Here is a 22,884-nt window from a genome sequence, read left to right as displayed (position 1 = left end):
TGATCATCAACAAAACCAAGATGAAGCGGAGTAAAGAAGACCATAGAACTGTTGCAGGATCAGGACCTTGTCCACTGCCAAAAATAGAAATGCTCCATACTGCCACTTACTAAAAATAGTAAGTCATGAATTAGTCCTCCGAAAAGCATGATCTTCGCACCTAGGGACAGAGCATGGAAAGCTCAGTAATACAGCATCATCCAAACAGCCAACCCTAACTTACTAAAAATAGTAAGTTCTCGCTTCACCAACATTTGAAACCCTAATTCTCCATTCCACATTTTGGCGCCTTTCTTCCTCCATGGGCACCATTTTACCTTTGTGATGGAATTTTTTTTGACATCTCTAACTTTCCCTTTGCAACCATCATTTAGTGCCCTTCCCAAGATATGGGCACTGTTTCCACTTGACCAAGGAATTTGACTTCTTTCACATTTTCGAAGACCACCTTGCTTGAGTGCTCTACTTCCATCCTAGGGTGCTAAAAACACTTGGTGATGGATTTTCAACTTCAAACAATTTTCCATAAGACACCATTTTGGCGCCCACCTGAGGACTTGGGTGCCATTTCCAAGAGATGAGGGAATTTTCCATTTTTTTATCTTTCCATGAGGACTTCAATCTAGCGCCCATTTTGTTCCTTAGGCGCCAAAACCACTGCATGAAGGAACTTGCCTTATTTCTTTTTTAGACTTGATCGATTTCCAACGTTCGCAGCCAGGATGCCATTTGGGGGAGGGGGGGTGGGTGGGGAATTGAAGTGATTTCCCAGACTGAAGATTTTCATGTTGCTTTCCACTTTTAGAATAGATGTCCATACTTAGCCAAATTTTGATCGCTTTAGTCTGCTTTTCCAGTTCTCCAGATTTAGAAGTGATCGTGCATATCTGGTCTTCAATGTCTACCTGCAAGGACCTGCCACAAAATTAGTGTTCACATAGGTTGCATAAAATAATAATGTGGTGTGTAAGGTAAAGTGAGTTGTAATAACAACTCATGTAATTATGTGTGAAGAAATATTGTACGAGATTGCAATATTCAAGTTGTTAGAACAACTTGTCTATAGAAAGAAATGGTTAGAGGAGGTTACACTAGTTCTCCTATAATTTAGGATAGAACACTCCTATATATGTAATAGCTTATTGAATGAAGAGATGTAGCATTATTATAGCGTGCATAAAACTATTTGGCTTCTTTGTTTTTCTCCATATTCTCTTATATGGTATCAGAGCTATGTAGATCTCGTGCCTACTATTTAGCAATGTGAGGAGATTATTGGCATTGATTGAAACGAGTGGGAAGGTGCAGTATTCAAATCAATGAGCTCAATTTTCTTTGACAAACGTGTTCGGGATTGGGCACTTTCGTGGTTGCCTGATCATGGTATAGGCAGCGGTTGTGGTGGCATCTTTGTTCATCTTATTGATTTTTTGGTGAAAGTTTGAGTTATTGGTTATGACACTGGTTGCATGACCGCCAGAGAACTCCGCTATTGAACGGTTCTTATTGATCTAACTCAACATTAAGGAAGCCCACACGTGACACTGCCAGGTCGACATTGTCTATGAAGTCGATGTAAAATCTCTAGAAGCCTTCATCATCTCCCGCTAACGAATCGTAGTGCTCTACATTCAAAGGGGTGCTGCTCCTATCGTCTTCGTCATCAGTTTGGTTAATGTGTTAAGGTCTGTCATCGCTCGGTTACAATGTTGCTTCTCTTGCTTATTATCGGTCAGATTGAATGAGAGTCACACTCAAAATATCATCTGTCACTTTAATTATTCCCTTGAAATTGCTGCCAAAGGAGTTGTACACCAAATATTGGCAAAGAAGCGACTGATAGTCTCTATAAGTCTTGGCAAAGGAGTCGTGATCCCCCACATGCTACTCCATGTTGCAAAGCGCATTTGTTCTTGGTAGTGCCTTGTCTGAGGTTTGTGTATTGGCAAAGTTGAAGTTCAAGTTCCCTGACCGAGCATTGCCTACCAAGCAGAAGACCGTTTTCGCTCCCAAGTGAATCCATGTTCTGACAACCTGGTTCTCTTTGGTTTGCCCTAATTCGCAAACAGATCCTACAGTCGTTGGAGGTTTTGCTATTTATTGGCAACGTGGCGCAATGGTCACTATGAGTTATTGCCACCAATTTGGAGCATTTCAAAGTCTGTGTGTAAATTTGTAAAAGTGTCAAAAAGTTATAATTATATTTGGAGTGCATTATCGGTGCTATCCGACACTCTTTGTGAAATGTTACATCAGGGGGATATATTCTTTCCTCATAATTGATAGAATGAGCCTCAAAGACAAATTTGCTAAGTAGCAAACTCACTGGAGGATGGAGGCATCGGAGGCTAGAGGACAACTAGCGACCTCTTGTCAGTCACCAACGACGGGGCCGTGCAACTGATTTGGTGACCAATGTGCAGTGTGTTTTCAATTTTTTGGTGTGTTTTTTAGTTTTTTCAAATTTTTAGTGTGGGGTGTGGATACTGAAAAAAAACGATTATATTAGAGAGCATATGAGTGCAAAGATCCTCTGGCTGTGGAGATCCTTTGAGTGTCGTACTTCGTTGGAAGATGGTCAACTGGTGAATACGTTCACTGGCAATAATGGCCATGTGCAACAAGATCCAAATAGCAAGATCCAGACAGTAGTATGCAATATGGTATAATTCTCTTTTCAGTATTCCTGTTTGTGTGAATAAATGGAATTTCACATTGTGGGGGGACATAAAATCAATGTTCCATTTCCATTTCAAGCTAAATCGGCTAAAGTCAAGGGCAATTTCCAGTGGCAATCGCAGTTTCCTATGTTGTTCGAGATCAGGTGGCAGCGGTTGACAGCAGTGACTGCAATTGAGAACATTTAGTTCTCATAGATGTAATGTGAATTCATTCCTTGTTTTGTTTTGTGTAAGTTGCATTTCTTATATTTTCCCCTGATGTTGGAGAAATATAAGCACCAATGTAAGTTCGTTCATGGATCTTGAAAGGGTTTGTAGGAGGATCCAGAAAACCACACGAGGTGGATAGATGGTGGAGGTTTCTGTTCACGCCAAGGTTTGTGGTAAGCCTGTTTAAAACCATGGGAGGAGAGAGCCTTTCTTTGGATAAAGGTCATGAGTCAATTGGACATGCCACAGGGGTGTGCATACTACAGATGTAGGGTGTGAGTTCTTACCATGTTCACACTAAGGGGGGAATGTTGGAAATTAGTGTTCACATAGGTTGCATAAAATAATAATGTGGTGTGTAAGGTAAAGTGAGTTGTAATAACAACTCACGTAATTATGTGTGAAGAAATATTGTATGGGATTGTAATATTCAAGTTGTCTATAGAAAGAAATGGTTAGAGGAGGTTATACTTGTTCTCCTATAATTTAGGAGATAACACTCCTATATATATTTAATAGCTTATTGAATGAAGAGATGTAGCATTATTATAGCGTGCATAAAACTATTTGGCTTCTTTGTTTTTCTCCATATTCTCTGATATAGACTTTCCAGAACTAGAAACTTTTCAAAATTTCAGAGTCAGGTCAAGATGAAACGTAGAGACACTTACTAAAAATAGAAATTACTAAAAATTATAAGTTTAATTTTCGGAGAAATGAAGACATTCCAAGCGGCAGTGAAATCCCTAAAAAATAGGAACTTTCTAAAAAATAGAAAATTGCTCAGAATTCGCTCAAATTTTGCATGCCGGATCCTTAGAGGGTCTTGGCTCCAATGCAACATTCAATTTTCGAAAACCATAAATAGAAACCCCTAAAATCTAGAACTGAAGACAGAAACCCTAAAATTGACAAAACGAGCCCTAGACTCAACCAAATTAGCTCAAACGAAAAGTAGACTTGATCAAATTGACCCCACTCACTTACAAACTCAGAGAGACCGTAGAGACTGCTGCAAAAGACCCAAAAACGAAAACCAAAAGACAGAGAAGGCTTAAAAAGTAGGGGGTCCCCATCTTGAATGGGGTGATGTGTGATTAGGTCACAACAGGCAGCAATAAAATGGCGATTATTCATGCTTAAAGGATGAATCTGCAGAGTTCCTTTCTTCTGTTATGACTGTAATAGTTCATAGACAGACCTAACAAGTGCTTAGAAACAATTATCAGACCCACAGTTGATCGCCTCTCCACTCAAGTGATTATAATTGGTGAAATTAGAGATCTTTCTGCCTATAGCCATAGCTGAATGGTAGTCCATGCTGGTTGGACTGAAGGTTCTTGAAATTTTTCACTTCTGTCTTAAATTAATGACCTGTAACAGCAGCTATTCTCAAGTCGGAGGGCTCGTTGTGTGATCATTCTATGCTTTCAAACCTATCTATTCAGTTCCAACAGCAACTAATTTTCAAGACCTCATTTGGTGCATTTATAGGTGGTTGCTGGTGGTTTGAGTTGAGTTTGGCAAGTGGGAAGGTATCCTTGTTTGGTGGAGCAGCATTTGCAACTTCTGGAGGTGTTCTGTGGTGTTGAATGCATGCTGATTAACCCTATTATTGCTTGTAGCCTTTGTCATTTGGAGTTTCAAACCTTTGAGACTTTATGCTTCCACCACACCTTAGTATAAGGTATTTATGACTTGTTTTTATGAACATTTCTCAATGCAATATCATTATTATGCACTCTTTCCAAGAAATAAATGGAAGGCATTGATTTCATATTGGAAACCTATATGAAATTTATGACAATGAAAAATATTGGTGTTTAGTTGCTTGTTTCTTGTTGTGACACGTTTGGCAAACAATTTCAAGAAATTACAAGGTGTTCTCACAATGCTCCAATGGTTGTGGTCTCGACACTCTTTGGGACAAGTATATGATCAATGCTCATAGTTGGCGGTACTTCCATGGCGAAACATACACACACCTACAACCTCTTACTATCAGAATTTTATTGCAAGTTTTAGTTAAAAAAAATAACCTTTTATCTTTTTAGTTTTATTATATTTAAATTTTTAAATTTTGTAACTCTCAACTCTCTAATTTTGTCTTAATAGGTTGCTAGTGCATCTGAATAGACAACGCTCAAAAAAGGCAGGTACAAAAGGCAAAGTCTTTACATGACAAAATCTTTGACAAACCAAATCTACTTGAAGAGACAGTTGTATAGTTTGTGAATGAAGGTACAAAAATTGTTGATCATTTAAATGTTTTCAATACACTTATTTGTCAATGGGGTTTTAGACTATATTCATTCAAATGTTTGGGGGCCATCCCCTACATTTTCTTTTGGAGGATCATCATATTTTGTGGCATTTATAGATGATTACTCTTGAAAGGTGCAGGTCTATATTCTTAAAAGTAAAGCTGATGTGTTTAGTGTATTCAAACAGTTTAGAGTTTTGGTTGAAAAGAGAACTCACAGTTCAATCAAGTGTTTAAAAACAAATAATGGAGGTGAGTTCGCATCTTTGAAATTTGAAAATTATTGTAAGGAAGCTAGGATCGAAAGGCATAAAACCACAATTCACACTTCTCGGCAAAATGGTGTTGCCAAATGCATAAGGGACTCTTCTAGAGAGAGCAAGGAGCATGCTCCATAATGCCAAGTTGGAGCAAGATTTGTGGGCAAAAGCAATCAATACAACATTATCAAGTAAATTAGTCACCATCAATTGCAATAGTTTGTACAAGTACAATTCCTAAAGAGGTATGGATAGATCATTCTTTTGATCATGCAAATTTGAGAATTTTTGGTTGTGATGCATATGCTCTTGTTTCTAAAGATCGGTATTCTAAATTGGACTCCAAATCCAAAAATTAATTTTTTGTTGGCTATGTTGATGGAGTTAAGGGATATAGACAATGGGGTCCTACTACCCACAAAATCATCATTAACAAAGATGTATGTGATGAATGTTCTCTCACAAAATCGGACATTGTAGAAGTTGATATGAAACAAGAACAAGTACAATAATATAAACAAGTTCAGTTGGAAACTCATCCATCTACAAAAAATATAGAGCAAGGAGAAGCTTTTCAAGGTGAAGAAGTGGACATAGAAAATATGTAGGAAAATGTCGAAATACCACAACTATCTCTAAGAAAGATCCACACGAGTTAGAAACACTCCTAAAAGGGATGGTCATTTTGTTTCATATGTTGCTTTGATTTCTAATGATGGGCAACCTAATTACTAGCAAGGAGAAATGGATGGTATCAAAAATGCTAAATGGAAAATAGCAATGAAAGAAGAAATGGATGCCTTGGAGAAAAATAAAACGTGGGACTTAGTAGAACTTTCAAAGGGTAAGAAAGTTGTTGATTGAAAATGGATCTACAAACTACAGAAGGGTGTTGACAATAAAGTTGAAAGGTACAAAGTAAGACTAGTAACAAAAAGGTATTCTCAAAAGAAAGCTATTGATTTTCATGAAATTTTTTCACCAGTTTTTAAGCTTGTTTCAATTCGAGTAGTATTAGCACTAGTTGCATTACTTGATATTGAGTTAGAGCAGTGAAATGTTAAAACAACATTTTTACATGGAGATTTGGATGAAGAGATATAGATGGAACAACCATAAGAGTTTTTTCAAGATCGCAACATAAAATTTGTTTGTGAAACTAAGGAAGTCATTGATTGGCTTGAAGCAATCACCCAGGCAGTGGTACAAGAAGTTTGATTCCTTTATGTTGAGCCAGAACTTTACAAGAAGTTAGTATGACCATGGTGTTTACCTTAAAAGTTTGAAAAACAGTTTATTCATTATCTTGGTATTATATGTTGACCATATGCTTGTAGAAAACAAAAAACATGGCTGAAATTGTCAAGTTAAAGGCTCAATTGGCTAGGATGTTTGACATGAAGGATCTAGGAGCAGCAAAACAAATTTTGGGCATAGAAAGACAAAAAGACAGGGAACATGGTAAACTTTGGTTATCACAAAAGAAATATGTGGATAAGATCCTCAAAAGATTTAGTATGCAGAATGTGAAACTAGTAAATCCCTTTAGCTTCCCATTTTAAGCTTCTTCAAATTTATGTCCTATTAATAAAGAAGAAAATGATGATATGTCTCGTGTATAGCATGCTAATGCAGTAGGAAGTTTACTATATGTGATGGCATGTACAATACCAGATATTTTCACATGCAGTTGGTTTTCTCAATATGTAAGTGGCAAATCCAAGTAAAGAACATTGGGCAGCAATGAAATGGGTGATTTGGTACTTTAGAGGCACAAATGATCATTGCATCACCTTCCATACTTGCATTGATTCAGTTTGTGATTATGTTGATTCAAATTTTGAACGTGATTTGAACAAAAGGAGATCTACTTAAAGTTGTGTTTACTCTTGTACGAGGACCTATTTATTGGATGTCAAAACTTCAAGAAACAGTTGCTTTACCACTATCAAAGTAGAGTATATGGTTGTCTCACATGCATTTAAAGAGGCAATTTGGTTAATGGGTCTATTGGGTGAGTTTGGAAAAGTGTAGGACAAAAAAACTGTAATTTGTGATAGTCAAAGTGCTATTCATTTGGCTAAAAAACCAGCTTATTATAGTAGGACCAAGCATGTTGCAATTAAATACCATTTTGAAAGGCAAGTTATTGATGGAGGTGGATTTACTCTTGAGAAAGTTCTTACACTAGAATTGTGCAGACATGTTTACGAAACCAATATTGATAGAGAAGTTGAGGTGGAGTTTGGAATCTCTAGGCTTACAAAAAAGGTAATGAATGGGCTTTAGCGGGTACCGGGTAAATTGTCATCCAAGTGGAGATTTTTGGATAGTGACTGTAAATGTATTGTAATTTCCAATTTAATGGACAAGTTATATGCAGGATGGTGTATTTTAATTTTGATATTATGCCTATGACACTAATATTGCTATCTTTCTTTTACTGCAGGTAAGGAGGATGAACATGTATCGATTTCAATGTCATCTCCTTTGATTGGAATGATGTATAAATAGTAGGATGGCCACGATCAAGTGGCACCTTGATCAGACATGTCTTTTAGACATGTCCGACCAAGATGTCACTTGGTCGTGACCCTTACTAACATCAACCGATCCATAACTAATCGGTGCTATAAACATACCCGATAATGAATCGGTATCATTTAATGATAACAGTGCTTATAAACATGCCCGATAATGAATCGGTATCATTGTTAATGGTAACAGTGCTTATAAACATATCCGATCATGAATCGGTATCATTTGTTAATTGTTACAGATATAAAACATACCCGATAATGAATCGGTATCAAAGCATATAATAATGGATTAATATAACGTAAACAATAACAATAGCTGTTAGCATTATATGCTATCGGGCTATTCGGGTTAATAGCCCGATAGCATTTAGATTGACGCTTAACATAGTTAAGCAGGTCGTCAATCTAATCTATCATTATCCAATATCAATATCATAATTATGACCAATGTTATAGTCTGATAAACATAAAGCATGAATGAGTAAACTAATAACAGAATAGAGGAGATTAATGAGTTAGGAGAGTCTTATCTTGCAGAAGCTACTAATGCATTAACAGTGACAACAATTAAAGAATAAAACAAATCTTATCTTAGGGGAAAACTATATTTTCCATAAGAGATAATTCCTAATTTCTTTAAAGGAAAAAAACTAGTTATTTCTAAATTTAATGGTGGTTGCTATCTTGAAGATATTCTATATATCTTTGTTGCCTTGAAGGCAAAGTGAATTGTAATAGTAGTAGCTATATGAAGATTGCAATTATTTTTTCTAAGCAATAAGAATACTGATACCTTTCCCTATGGATGTTTCCTTGGCATATTGTCAAGGTTTTACCACGTAAATTTGTGTCTTGTCTGTTATTTTGTTTTTCTATTTTATTTTCTTCACTAATTATTCACAACTAATTTGTTCTACAATATTATTCAACTTTGTTGGTTTACGTTTCAGCTTGCACACATCGTCTTGTAGAATTTCCATGTAAACAGTTTTCAGATTAAAACAATTCTGATCACAAGTCTTTGTGGCAACATTTGTTGTATATGATTGAATTAATTCTAGAGAGGACATATGTTGGCAATTACTAAAGTCATTGGGATCTCTCTACCTCGCAAGATCTAAAACCAAGATGACTTTCCATTTTGAGCTTTCCTCACAAATTGTTGATGACAACATTATCCATCCTGACAATCTCCAACACCATCAATCACATAGCTTGTGGATTTTCTTTGGTTGGTTAAGGGTTTACATTCAGTTTACAAGTTGAGACCACCCACCATATTCCACAAGGCTATAAAAAATGTCAATCTTGATTCTCTCTAAGAAGGGATAGGTGCCTTGTCCACATAATATCTAAGGGCACTCTAAAATACCTTTTTTTGAGGGACTTCAAAGGTTCCCTTACAACATTCTCTACTTATCAACCAAAGATTCTTGCCCCTCTACCTTGAATAAATCGTTACTCTCGGATATCGAGACTTGTATAAGACAAATAACAACAAGATAGTTAACTATTCGTAATATTAAAGCTTCACACATAAATAGGGATGGGTTATTGAGATGATGAACCCCCCACCTCTTCATGCTATGCTACTAGACCTTAATTTTGTCTTCTCACATTAAGCATGAGGGTCATCTACTCTTTGTTGCTACAAGCCATCTAGTTCCCTCTACACACATTTCATATTACAAGGGCAAGCGCCTTCAACAATTTTCTTTTTATCTTTGAATTTTTCTAAATTCGAATTTTAGGAGAGATCCTAAGGGGAGTATCTTGTTCCTTCAAGAATTGTGTTCAAAGATGTTTTAGTCAAGGAATATTATTAAACATATATAATGGTGAAATTTATATATCTAAATCATTTTGTCATTTAGTTTTGTGTTCATTTTAATAGAATGTTTTAAATGTAATAATATATTAATAAGTGGCATATTTTTGTGTTAGGTTTGGCTAACGATGAAACTGCAATTTGTATCCACTATATCTATATTTTCATTTATCTACGTGCATTCATTATCCATTCAACATTTATCTATCTTTGTTTGCAATTTGTACATTTTCCCCATTCCTTGAGATCACCATTTTAGCACCATGATTCATTACTGAATCGAGATTGATATGAGTCAATCTCATAATTGTGGTTCAAATCATTAAATTCAAAATTTAAACTTTCTGCCCTCTTCTACTAGTTGTCATGTGCCAACTTAACACAAGTTTGTGTGACATGTTGCTATGTCAAGGTATTTGAAGATATGCAATGTACACAATTTCATAAAACAAATACTAGAACATTATAAGAACACGCTTTGATTTATCAAGGGGAAAAGCAATCAAATCAACATCACTTGAATATAGGACATCTACATGTCTGTGTATGTATTCGATATACTAATTATTGTTAAACCAAAATATCCAAGGAGTAGACCTAAGATAATGCAATCACCTATCAAGTCAACAATCTCCTAAATGGCATCCCTATCAAAAACCTAGAAGATAAAGGCAAATAGGTTTTCAAGTCCCATTTTGATAGATCATTCTCACATGGTGCAAGTTAGATTTGCACGACAAATCAAATCTACAATGCTTGGAATCAATATGTCAAATTATGTGAGTAACCCAAGTCAAATTTAATCGTTATGCTTTGAACACATAAGAAATTGTAATTTGTAATTACAATTCAAAAATTATGATCAAAACAATACACAATTATATATCAATCATCTACATCAACAGAGCATCTTCTTTTCTAGTTATTTATAAATTTCTAAGATTAATTACATTAATCTAACACAACTCTAAATTAAATTATTTCATTGTCATATTTATAAACCTAATTTTAACAAACAAATCTAGACTTGTTTTTTTTAAATATTATATTAATATTTTTATGTTATTTAAGGGATTACTTACCTTTTGTTCAGGACCTTGACACAAACTAAGTAAACTAAAACCTCTTTGTTGAAGGATCTCTCTTCCGTTCAAAACAAATTTTTTTTATGAATAAGTGTCAAAATTCTATTAATAAGAAAATAAAAGTACATATATTCACCAAAAAAAGGGTGGATACAAGATCACACCTAAAGAGTCAAACAAGGCTAAGACCAAAAAAAGCATAGAAACAATAAACAAAGCCACTAAATGGCAAGAGCTATATCAATCGAAGGAGGCATGAGGTCCCCAACTTGCCCCATACATCAGCGAAGTTTGAAGTGATGATAAGAAAATTCCAGCCCTCATTAGTGTCCTTGTCTTTATCTTTATCCTCAATGTGAATCAAAGAGATGTTTTGACACTCTATTCTTCTTGTAAAAAAGTTATTTATGACAGTTATCTATTTAAAATTGTCTTTCAAATATTAAAACATATTTATTTATAAATAAAATCATATATAAATTAAATATATATAAAAGGAATCCCATGTAAATTGTAATGATCTAATTTAAAAATCTCTTTTTTAATAAATCACATTTTGTCTTCATATTTTAATTATATTTTATAATAAAAATATCTAAACATAACTACAAAGCCATCAAATTTAAGTCATGCTTTGATTTCATTATTTTTATTAGTTAGGGGAGAGGACTGATAATAGTTATTGATTTAATATCCATATTTGTTGATTTAATGTCCAATATTTTTAACAACATTGCACCAATAGTTTTGACTTTAAAGTTGTCATTGCTGATGATGACTACCCATAATTGAATGAAATGTACTCTTAGTTGTAAAAAGCAACCAATCATGTGATGCCACATCAGCTGCACAAGTATGGGGGCCCCCTTTACACGACTATTCGTCTCACCTTTTTGAGGTTGTTTAAGACACCTTTGCAAAAAACATGCTGATGTGGCATCATATTTGCTAATGTTGCTCTGAAACCTTAGTTATAAGCAAGGGAGTTGCCAAGTAACCTGCTATAAAAAATTGGGACTGATTTGAAATTTCCACATAAGATTTTGAAAAACACGAAATTAGGGTGCACAACTCCTATATTCATTTTGTAAGATTTATCTATTTTAAATTCTATCCTGAATAGTACTATTTTTAACCTCTGAATTACTATTCTTTTTATAGAAAAGGACAACAAAAAGAACAGCTTAACAAACTTAGTTCATTGCGTGTAGTAGGGGAAAGGACCCAGTAGTTAAGCATGTTCCAATTGTTGTGAGGGTTGTTGATACCTTTTGTTCCAAAAATTGAACAAATAAAATCTATTGTTTGAAACAAAAAATATCAATTTTTGTTAGGAAATGTACCAACAGTTGTTAGGAAATGTACCAATAGTTGTTAAGAAATGTACTAATATTGTAAAAAGTAACCAATCAGGTGATGCCAAATCGGCTGCACAACTATTGGGGTCTCTTTTGCACGCCTATTGGTCTCACTTTTTTTGGGGGCTGTTTTGGACACCTTGGCAAAAAGCATGCTGATGTGGCATCATATTTGATGATGTGGCCCTGAAACCTTAGTTATAAGCAGGGGACTTGCCAAGTAAGCTGCTGTAAAAAAATCGGAGTGATTCGAAATTTCCAAGTAGGATTTTGAGAAGCGTGAAGTTAGGGTGCACGACTACTGGGTCCTTTCCCCTAATCGTTTAATGTTTCGCGTAAAGTGCCCGTGACCATTTCTGTTTTTTTATGCCGTACTTTTCTATCGTAAGCAATACTATTCCAACGATCATCCTTGTCTTTCAGTGACTCTGAATCTCATGCTTGACCTACACAGAGATGTAATTACAGCTTGGGATGCTTGTTTTTTTTCTCTTTAGTCATTGGATTCGGTGGCCGACCAACTAGAGGAGATCATAAAGCTTCGTATTGAAAATTACAAGCAGGAAAAAGGGGATTAAAGAGGAAGCTGGATCATGAGGAATTTATCTTTGATATGTATTTTAGTTTGGCCAAGACAGAGATTTAAGAGGAATCTAGACATTTTTTGGCCGCATCACAGTCTCTGTGTTCTCTAGAATTCATCTAAAAACCTTGCCATTGCACAAAATAACAAAATGGTGATGTTCAAGGAAAATTGTTGTTGCATGAAGAGGGCTCTGCAGATACAACCCATTTCGTTGTCTAGGACCAAGTTGCTTGTGTCTGCTATTTTCGTTGGTATTTATGATGAGACTAAACAAACTCCAACAGAGCAGAAAAAAGTGGAAAACTTACACTGGATAAGCTTCTTTAGTATGAGAAAATGTTACTAAATGAAGTATTTGGTTCCAGAAAATCTTTGGAATCACAGAATTTGGAAGATTCTTTTTAGGTTATATTTGATAGATTGTGTCGGTTCAATGTTTCAGCTCTCTCTATGGGTTTCCCCATGTGCCATCATCAGGGAAAAGATTAAAGACAAAGACCATAAATTTGATTATCTAAACTGAGATGCATTTGAAAGCAAATTTGTAGCTGGAGGGGAACAGCAAAATGTCGTGTACCTGCAGCAGTGCCTATCCATGCAGAGCAATTTGAATCCACCATACTGAGCACAAGCCGATTTCCATTAAGTACACTAGAATTCTTATTAACATCTTCCACAGCGAGCTCAATGGCTCTCCTTGCAACATCTCCAATGGTAGTATTGTATGCAAGCAGGGCCCCTATATTTATAATTTCGGGTTTTACATCTTGGGGAAACAATAAGCATAAAATCATCACCAAGAAAAGACCCACCATGAGGTGCATATGCAGAAGAGCTAGACAAGCCTATCTTGAAACTTCCTTACACACAAATTAGGTATTGGGATGTACAAGGAGCCAAAAGGGCTCAAGTTTGGATTATTCAGAATCAAATGTCAAATGCAGTAAGTAAAGTTAACTTAGTATGTTCAGGGGCAAAGAAGCAATGCAGATTGAGAGAGTTCTCGAGGTCATGTAAGAGCAAGGTAAGTAGGCAGCCATACCCAGTTGTAATTAAGAACTTCTAATAAATCAAAGCAAAGATTTTCTTCTCCATTAGCCAAGCCTAAATATAATCCATGCCCTGTAAGCCTGCTTGTTCTCTTTAGTCCTTGTACCTAGGAAAATGTTGAAGGGTAATTTCCAAAGTGGAGTTGTTGGAGCGGAGCGATTCAAGGCTGTTTTATGTACAGTTCTGAGCATAGATTAATGGTATTTATAATGAGAAAAATGGTTTCTAGGAACTGTTCCTCATTAATTGTACGGGACAGTTTAGATGATCTGCCCCATAGTTTGCTTTATAGTTTTCTCAAAAAGGGGTTAGCAAAACTGTGGGACCCTGTGCAATAATCATGACAATAATCTTTCATGAGTGAAAAAACGTTTCTCAATCTCGAGATTCCAGGAATTCGATTTTCTAAATGTGCCGGTAGAAATTGTTGGTAATGGAGATCTAGCTGTTCGTAGAAAATTCAAAGAATGGCGGGCCAATCAGCACCGGTGTAGCTCAAATTGGCTTTGGGTTATCTTTCTCTTTAGAAAACTCTTATTTGCCTCACATTGTCAACATGTGGGGTTATTTTTATTTTTTTATATTAAATAAAGTTAAAATAGGAAGAATAAGAGCTATCCTCAATCCGTTCTTTTCCCTCTTTATAAAAGTAGATGTGTTTACACATCAGGTTAGATTTGGAAACAATGTATTTTTTCAGCATCTTATTATCATCTTTCTGTTTTTTTCCGAAAGAATGTAAAAATATAGTAAAAATTATTGTTAAAAATTGTAAGAATAAGAACAAAAACTGAAAACACCTAATCAATCAAGACATGACCAGCAAGAAGAGATATACAGCATATACGCTGCTATAGCAGCCAACAACATGACAAAGAGGCATTACAGTGTATATGTTGCTACAACAGCCCAAACAAACAAAACACAACAATGTACATGCTACTTCAACAACCTAAAGAAGACCAGCAACATGACAACATCATAAATCAAACCATCAATCAGTCCTGCAATAGATACTTTAACCTTTGCCCAATGCCAACTTTCAGTGTTATAAGCAGTTGTGTGGCTTGAGATTTGATTCTTTATATTTGGAAGTCAACCTTTAAATTCTTTTCAACTTCAACTTGTAATTGTGAAAAGAGACAGGCAAGGCAGTAGAAGATATCAGAGTAAAGCCTCAAATATACAAATTCTTGGTGATTATTATGGTTATTAAAGATAGCCTTAGACCTTTATTTCCAAATATGCAAGAAAATAACATGTCTAACACCATCGGCAATAATATTAGCATGAAGGCCAACTTCGAGAAGAGCCTCTTTCCAGCTTATTTTTGTTCAAAAATATCATGCAAATCATTGAAAACAATATTCCACTGTTTTTTAACAAACTGACACCCCCAAAAAATATGTCTTATATTTTCTTGCATGTGACAAAAAGGGCAATTTAATGTTTAGACCATCATACATTTCAGCCTGACACCAATAGGAAATTTGCAATGTAGAATCTTCCAAGCGGTTAATTGAGCATCTAAACCAACTTTTGATTTCCAAATCTAAGCAAAGAGTTTTGACCAAAATTTCTCACTGAATATACATTTCCATTTGGAGTTCAATCAAGTCTTCAAGGGCATATGAGGAAGCAACTATAAGTAGACCTTTTAAAGAGGAAAAATAGAAATGGATATGAAGACATCCATAACCAGTCCTTGAAGAAACTGCATTGGATAGGAGTACATAATTTCATAGATAGATCCAAAGGCACTAAAGATTGGACAAAAGTCAAAAACACTTTATATTTGTTACTTATGTTGTATTGAGCTTTAACAATATGCCAAGGTAACTAGTTCATTAAAGAGAAGTCCTAGAGATCCCCAACTTTACAAACCCCTCTTCTGAACAGGTGGAAAGAATGAGTGGGAAACACTAAGGCAAGGAGTTGGTTGTGATAAAGAATATGCCTATTCCACCATATAGAAGAAGCGGAGAAACTAAATCCATGTTGAAGTGAATTTTCTCTCCAACTAAGAAGATGACAAATATGTTGTCAAGCCTTCCATATTGACTGAAGAGGAAAGGATGCCTTGATTGAAAAAAAAAAAAAAAGGAGCATGAAGAATTTTATCTAGCCAGCCAACTTGTTGCCATTTACTTTTGAGAGAGGAAAAATTAATGCAATTTTGTATAAGAATCTTCCACAATTCATCACCATGTGTAGCTCTAATGATCCACTTAGTTGCCAAAAAAATTCCTTGTGTTCTTGGGTCTATTAACCCAAGGCCACCTTTACTTTTGGGTTGAATACAATGGTTCCATGAAGTGGATATAAAGCCCCTATTACCATCCCATTTTGCCGAAAGAAATTGACGAATGATTTTAATTATATCAGCATGCCCCTTTTTAGGTATCCAATACGAAGAATAATAAGCATGAGTTGCAAGAAATATTTTATTGGCAACTTGTATTTTACCAACCAAGGAAAGAAATTTATTTCCCTAGTTAAAGAGTTTATTTCCTACTCTATTTGAATACCAAGCCCACATATTAGAAAGAGGAACCCCAATACCAAACAGAATACCAAGATAACTCATGATTTCCCCATGTTTGATTAGTTTTCATTCTCAAGGTATCCATTAGGGAGTAGGCCAGATTGAATCATCAAAAATTCAATTTTATCATGTGCAAGTTTAGATCCGAAGACAACGCAATATAGTTCCAAAATCTCCATTGTATTAGAGATGTTTTTTTTAGTATTTTTTAAAAAATAACAAACCGTTATCAGCATAGTGAAAGTTGATTACAACAACATCAATAGAAATGGAAATTCTTGAAATCAGCTTCAAATTATTGGCATATTGCAACATGTATCCCAAATCATCAGTCATGAAGGCATAGAGATATGGAGCTAAGGGGCAACCTTGCTAAATGGATCTCTGTAAAATGAATAGTTATAACAACATCTTTACAAATTATCATTCACATCTAAAATTCAAAAATACCTTAAAACAAATTCACACTTTCTTAATATTATAGTCAAAAGGTTCAAAGGATTTTTTTTTTAAATAAGAGAGCATGTTTTATTTACTTATATGTGCTTTACATATGAGTGAATTATGTGTTATCATAAGTTTATGAAATATTGGTTGATAAAGATTGAGTCAAAAATTTGATAAAGCATTATTTTAAATATATATAAAAAATTAGTAATTTTGGTATTTCTATGATTTTCTGCTTATTTTCCATAAGTTTATAAGGTATTATTTGTACTAGTGAAATTTTTATATTCATATGCCCTTTTCATTAATGTTTTTGGCCTACTTTGATTAGAATGTCCCAAGTAAATGATTAGTCTAGAGGTAGCATATTCTTGTTTGAATTCAACTTCTAATATCATTATCTCTCGATTTCATTATTACTCATCCCAAGAGATTGATATTGCTTCTTAGGTCTCATATTCTTCATTCTAGATTAAATTTACAATTACAAAGTTGACAAGACATTTTTACACTTGCAAATTTGGACTTTGACTTTAAAATTCAAAATTTGAATTTACACATTGTTGAACACTTCACTAATCGTTGTGAGCTAACTTAGTGCACGTGTTTATTCATTTGTGTAATTTATCATTATGTTTAAAGACACGAGCATTAACTCATTTGAAATCATGTTGGAATGTGAAAAGAACATCTAGATCAAAGACATTAAAAGGAAAACATATTTTGCATTTTTTTTAACTTTTGGCATCATCCTAGGTCCATTTCATGCGTGCTTGTTGTCTTTGATCTTTTGCTTAAATCCATAAAGTTAGTCCAATAAGAGCCTAATTGAGGTCAATTTGACCATCATGATTTGACAAATTCCTCAAAGGTGTTTCTAAACATTGTCCTTACATAAATTTAAATATAAAAATTGAGGCAAAATGAATAAGATAACCTCAATTTGTTAGTTTAGACCCATGACTTACAATTCCAATTAGCATGTGAAATTCAAGTTTGCACTTTTAACAAAAAAACACTCAATTTATAGAGTTCAAAATATTCATCTAAATTATCCCTAAAATTCTAGAACCTTGGTGAATCATCATCTAACCTCTCTCATGTCACATATTTATCTAGATTGTGAGCTAATTTGTATCATATTTAATTTATTTTAATTTCAATATTTAATTCAATGTTTTATTGTTACAAGTCTCATCTCATTTATCTGGGTTAATTGTTTGCCAGTTAATTGCATTTATTTAATTAGCTTAAATAATTTATGAATCCCTTTAGTCCTTATACATTTTTGGTGAACCCATCGCTCTTACATCTTTGCTTGAGTTTGACCTCAAGGGTTTTGTCCACTTCCTTTAGGGCCATTAGATCGAATTTTTATAAATACATTGTCTAATTTCAAACCTCATTTGGACTCCATTTCATGTTTGCTTCTTACGTATCTCTTCCTTTATGATTTTGTACTTCATTTTGTGATGTCTCTAGGGTTTTATTTACTAATAAATTTTTAAATTTGAGTTCTTGCTATCTTTATTATTCTAAATCAAGCCTAACCTCTATTTTAGCCTTGAATAGGGTTTTATGTGTTCTTTGCATGCTAAGATCTCATTCTCATCCTCACATTCTATTGAGGAGGATTCCTTATTTGAATCCTTACATGGCTCAATCTAATAAGAACAGTGTTCCTAATGATGTTTGTGTAAACATTATTATCACTTTTATTGTTGAAAATTAGGCTAAAGATTATGATCATGATGCATATTCAGAACAAACAATTATTTTCTTATGAGTTTTCTAGTTTAGATAAGAAAAATAGTATTGAAAATTTAGTTCAAGGTTTACATGATTTATTACATATTAAATAATTTGGGATGAAAGTTTTTCAAGGCATTGATGTTAAAGTTACCCCTAGCTCTTTGAATGGTGTATACTCTTGCTAGTTTTCCATTACTTTGTACCTAAGTATGACATATCTTTCATTTTTTTACTTCAACTATAACTAATTCTTATGTGGAGTTTTTTGCATTCATCCCTCTTGTTCACATCCTAATACCACTTAACCCACCTTCCATTTTATTTCTACTAGCATGATGACTACATATGGTCCTAGTGTTTCTTCAACCATTTCTACATTGGTTACTAATATTGCCTCTTCTTCTCATCATTTTAGTTCAGTCCATATGCCCAACATGGTCACACCTAATTTTATTGATCATCTCATTCCATACCATAGTCTATTTCTCTTATGATTGACATTTTTTTACCTTATCAATATCTTTCCCATTATTTTCTATATACTTTATTTGTTGTGTCCCATGTTATTGACACTATTACCATCCCTACCTCAACCATAGATACACTAATCAAAGACTTCAATCATTTTTTTTTCTAATTTAGCTAAGACAAATAATATTGAAAATTTAATTCAAGATTTTCATATTTTTTGGTATTGATTAATAATAACAATATTTTTATTCATATAAAATAAAAAACATAAATATTGTTCTTCAATTCATTCCATAGCCAAACCCTAGTTTAACATATCAACATCACCGCTAATTCTCCATAATTACAGCCCGTATACAAAATTGCAAAGACAACTACCTTCCAAACCCTCACCACCCATCCTGTTGTTTATTGCATTTTTCACCACACCATCACACAATATGAAGGAATTGTGATCTCCTCAATTCCTTTATAATTATTTTCATGATTTATTATATAATAAATAATTTGGGTAGAAAGCATTTCAAGGCATTGATGTTAAAGTTACCCATAACTCTTTGAATGATGTATACTCTTGCTAGTTTTCCATTACATTGTCCCTAAGTATGACACATCTTCCAATTTTTTTCGGGTTTAACTTAACTAATTCTAATATGGTTTTTTATGCATTCATCCCTCTTCTTCACATCCTACTACCACTTCACCCACCTTACATTTTATTTCTACTAGCATGATGACTACACATGGTCCTAGTGTTTCTTCAACCATTTATACCTCAATTACTAATATTGCCTCTTCTCCTCATCATTTTAGTTTTGTCCCTATCCCAACATGGTCATACCTAATTTTATTGATCATCTCATTCCATACCATTCATGCCCTATTCCATACTATAGTTTATTCCTCCTACAATTGACATGTTTTTACCTTATCATTCTCTATATCTTTATTTGTTGTTTCTTATGTTATTAACACTATTACCATCCCTAACTCTACCATAGATACATTGCTCAAAGACTTTAATCAACTTAAAAAGAGAGTGGAAGGAATGCCTATTATATTACATATGATCCTCCACACACACATGCCACTTGCATCTAAAGTAGTCATATGTCCATTACATATGGAATTTGTGTCACCTAGATTTGAGTTATATCATGGTAAAGGAGATTCTCACGTATATTTGCAAGATTTTAATGATTTAAATCTATATTTTTTTATTTGAGAAAAACAAATTAGCTAGATTATTTTCAAGAATCTTAATGGATTGTGTTATTTGATGGTTCTACTCTTTACCTATTGGTTGGATCCACTCTTTTGATGATTTTTCCATGGCTTTGTTGTGACATTTCTATATCAATGTGGATTTAAAAAATAAGTAACTAATTTTAATAAATATGTTCAAAGAAGTAATGAGCCTATCAATAATTATATTATTTACTTCCAATCTTTATGTGATAGAATAAAGCACCAATTTGATTATGATGAATATTTCTTGAGGCTCTCCTTCCTACCATCTAAAATAATGTAAACTTAAGAGTATTTTACCTTCCTTCATGGACATATGTACTCATTTAAATAATATTGAATTAAATATTATTGCATTCTATGTATGCTTACATCATCATTAACAATACCTTCTTCTCTTTCAAAATTCTAAGAATCTAGTACTTTCCAAAAGCTAACAATTATAAAGAGGCCAAAAATAATGTGTGTCAAGTATGTAATACTTCTAATGTGTTTGTTGTTGCATGGGACCCTCAACCCTTCTCGACACCCTAACCTCTTCAATGATGTTCTCACTAACAATTCAAACTTTTGGTGTAGTGGTAGTCAATCTGAATTAAAAAAACTAGCAACTTTGTTGGGGAGGGTTCGGCTCCCACCCATGATGTCTCACTTGCTTCGTTGTTGACTGTGCCTAGTACAAACCTCTTGTCTTGGGGGGCTAAATTGTTGTCGCATGGGACCCTCAACCCTTCTCGACACCCTAACCTCTTTGTTGTTGTTCTCACTAATAGTTCAAGCTTTTGGTGTAGTGGTAGTCGATCTATGCTAATAGTGTTTGTGATGTAGGAAATAGGCATAAGTTGTCATAACACATAAAAGCCAACCATAAAGCTAAATGCTATGAAATTAAGTCCTAACGCATTCAATGAAAGCATAGAAACAAAGCACTGAAATTAAATGCAAACCAAACAAGAGTGTTTCTTCCATGGTATTCCATTGTTCTTCTTTCTCCTTCAAATTGTTGTAGATCTTACCTAAAAAGAAAGTGTGTTGCAAGCAAGATGAATTGAAATTGACAACATAAGGATACTCGAAATGTGGTTGAAAAACAATGAGAAAAGAGCTCAATTTATAAAAAAAATTGGGATTCATTGGATGGCTAAGATTGAAAAGATCTTTTGTTAGATGGATGGGCCTAATTGAGTACACAACAAAGTTGACATTCAGGAAAGGATGAAGATGAAAGAAAGCAAATTGGAAGATATTATGAGAATAAATAATAAAATCTTTAATTATATTCTCATAAATACCAAATTAGCAAGTTGAAAATATTAGAAAGATTTTAATAATTAAAAATTATTAAATATCTTCATTCAAAAAGATAAAATAGAAGAATTAAAAATAACTAAAATATCCTCTCACAGAAAAGTAGATTTTTGAAGATGCATATCTCAGTTTGGAATTTAAAATTAATTTTCAGAAAGATTGATTTTTGAAAATCAAGAAAGGATATTAGTATCCAAATTCAAAAAAAATAGGAGGATTTTATGAGAAGATTTAATAATTAAAAATTATTAAATATCTTCATATAAGAGGATAAAGTAGAAGAATAAAAAATTAGAAAAAAAGAAAGAAATATCCGCACATGAGAGGATATATAGAGATAATTAATAAACAAGATTTATTAATTATCTCCTCACAAAAAGCAGATAAAGATGAATTAATAAATAAAATTTATTAATTATTTTTATTTTGGAGGAAGATAAATATGATAAATTAATAAAAATAATTTATTAATTTATTGCTCATATTTATGAATTTGTTAATTAAATAAAATGAATTAATAATCAAAGGAGACAAATAAACAAATTATTTAATTTATTTATTTAGGACATAGAAGAACTACTAGTAAAAGGGGGTTTAATTAATTAATTAAACCTAACAGGCTAAATTAGTCAAACCAACATCCATAAACCTCAATTTGGAGAATTAGGTAGGAGACACATGTGTTGACCATTTTTTAGTGTCTACAGTGTCTGTTAGTGTAGGTTTTTATTTCCTAGTTGTTTATTTATTTTCCTATTCCTAGGTTGTTCCTACACTTTTAATTAAGCTTTCATAGGATTAATTGAGTATTAGTTTGTGTGTGAAAAGTGTTGGCTTCTTCCATGGCAATTACACTTGTCTTTTTATGCTATTGTGGTGGTCTATTCCCATTGGTGGTATTTGTCACCCCTCCCCTCTCTCATTTCCTATATATGCTCACTCCTAGCTAGTCTTTGTATTCTATTCTATTGCATTGTAATTGCATTCAGCATCGTTTTGCTCTTGCATTCTCCTAATGCTATTTTTCTTTTGCAACATTTGCATTTCTCTCTTGGAGACCAAGTTTGTTTTTTTAATTTTGATCTTGTATCATTTACATTGACAATTTTATTTCTATTCATTTGCACTACTTATTTTGGGTTATTCATCTTTTTAGATTTTAACAGTGTCATCTTTTAAGCCTCATAATTTAAGTAACAAGAAACTTGGACAATGTGCTTCAAATTTAATTGAACTCTTATCTGATTATTCT

General features: G+C 33.6%; 1 protein-coding gene across 3 annotated transcripts in view; it reads right to left on the bottom strand.

Annotated features, from left to right (window-relative positions):
• Positions 1-14,304, bottom strand: part of LOC131067435 (glutamate receptor 3.4) — a 136,173-nt gene extending 121,869 nt beyond the window's left edge. Inside the window, exon 1 of one of the 3 annotated variants that reach the window (XM_059211042.1) lies at positions 13,389-14,304. In XM_059211042.1, coding sequence (XP_059067025.1) covers positions 13,389-13,635 — 247 coding nt within the window. In that variant the 5' untranslated portion in view covers positions 13,636-14,304. The remainder of the gene's footprint in view (positions 1-13,388) is intronic. The other 2 variants (XM_058002446.2, XM_058002447.2) reach the window with 2 other exon arrangements.
• Between the last annotated feature and the right edge of the window lie 8,580 nt (positions 14,305-22,884).

Source organism: Cryptomeria japonica, chromosome 9 (assembly GCF_030272615.1).
Source record: "Cryptomeria japonica chromosome 9, Sugi_1.0, whole genome shotgun sequence".
NCBI lineage: Eukaryota > Viridiplantae > Streptophyta > Pinopsida > Cupressales > Cupressaceae > Cryptomeria > Cryptomeria japonica.
The sequence above is the reverse complement of the archived record's forward strand: the minus strand, read 5'-3'. Positions and strand labels throughout refer to the sequence as shown.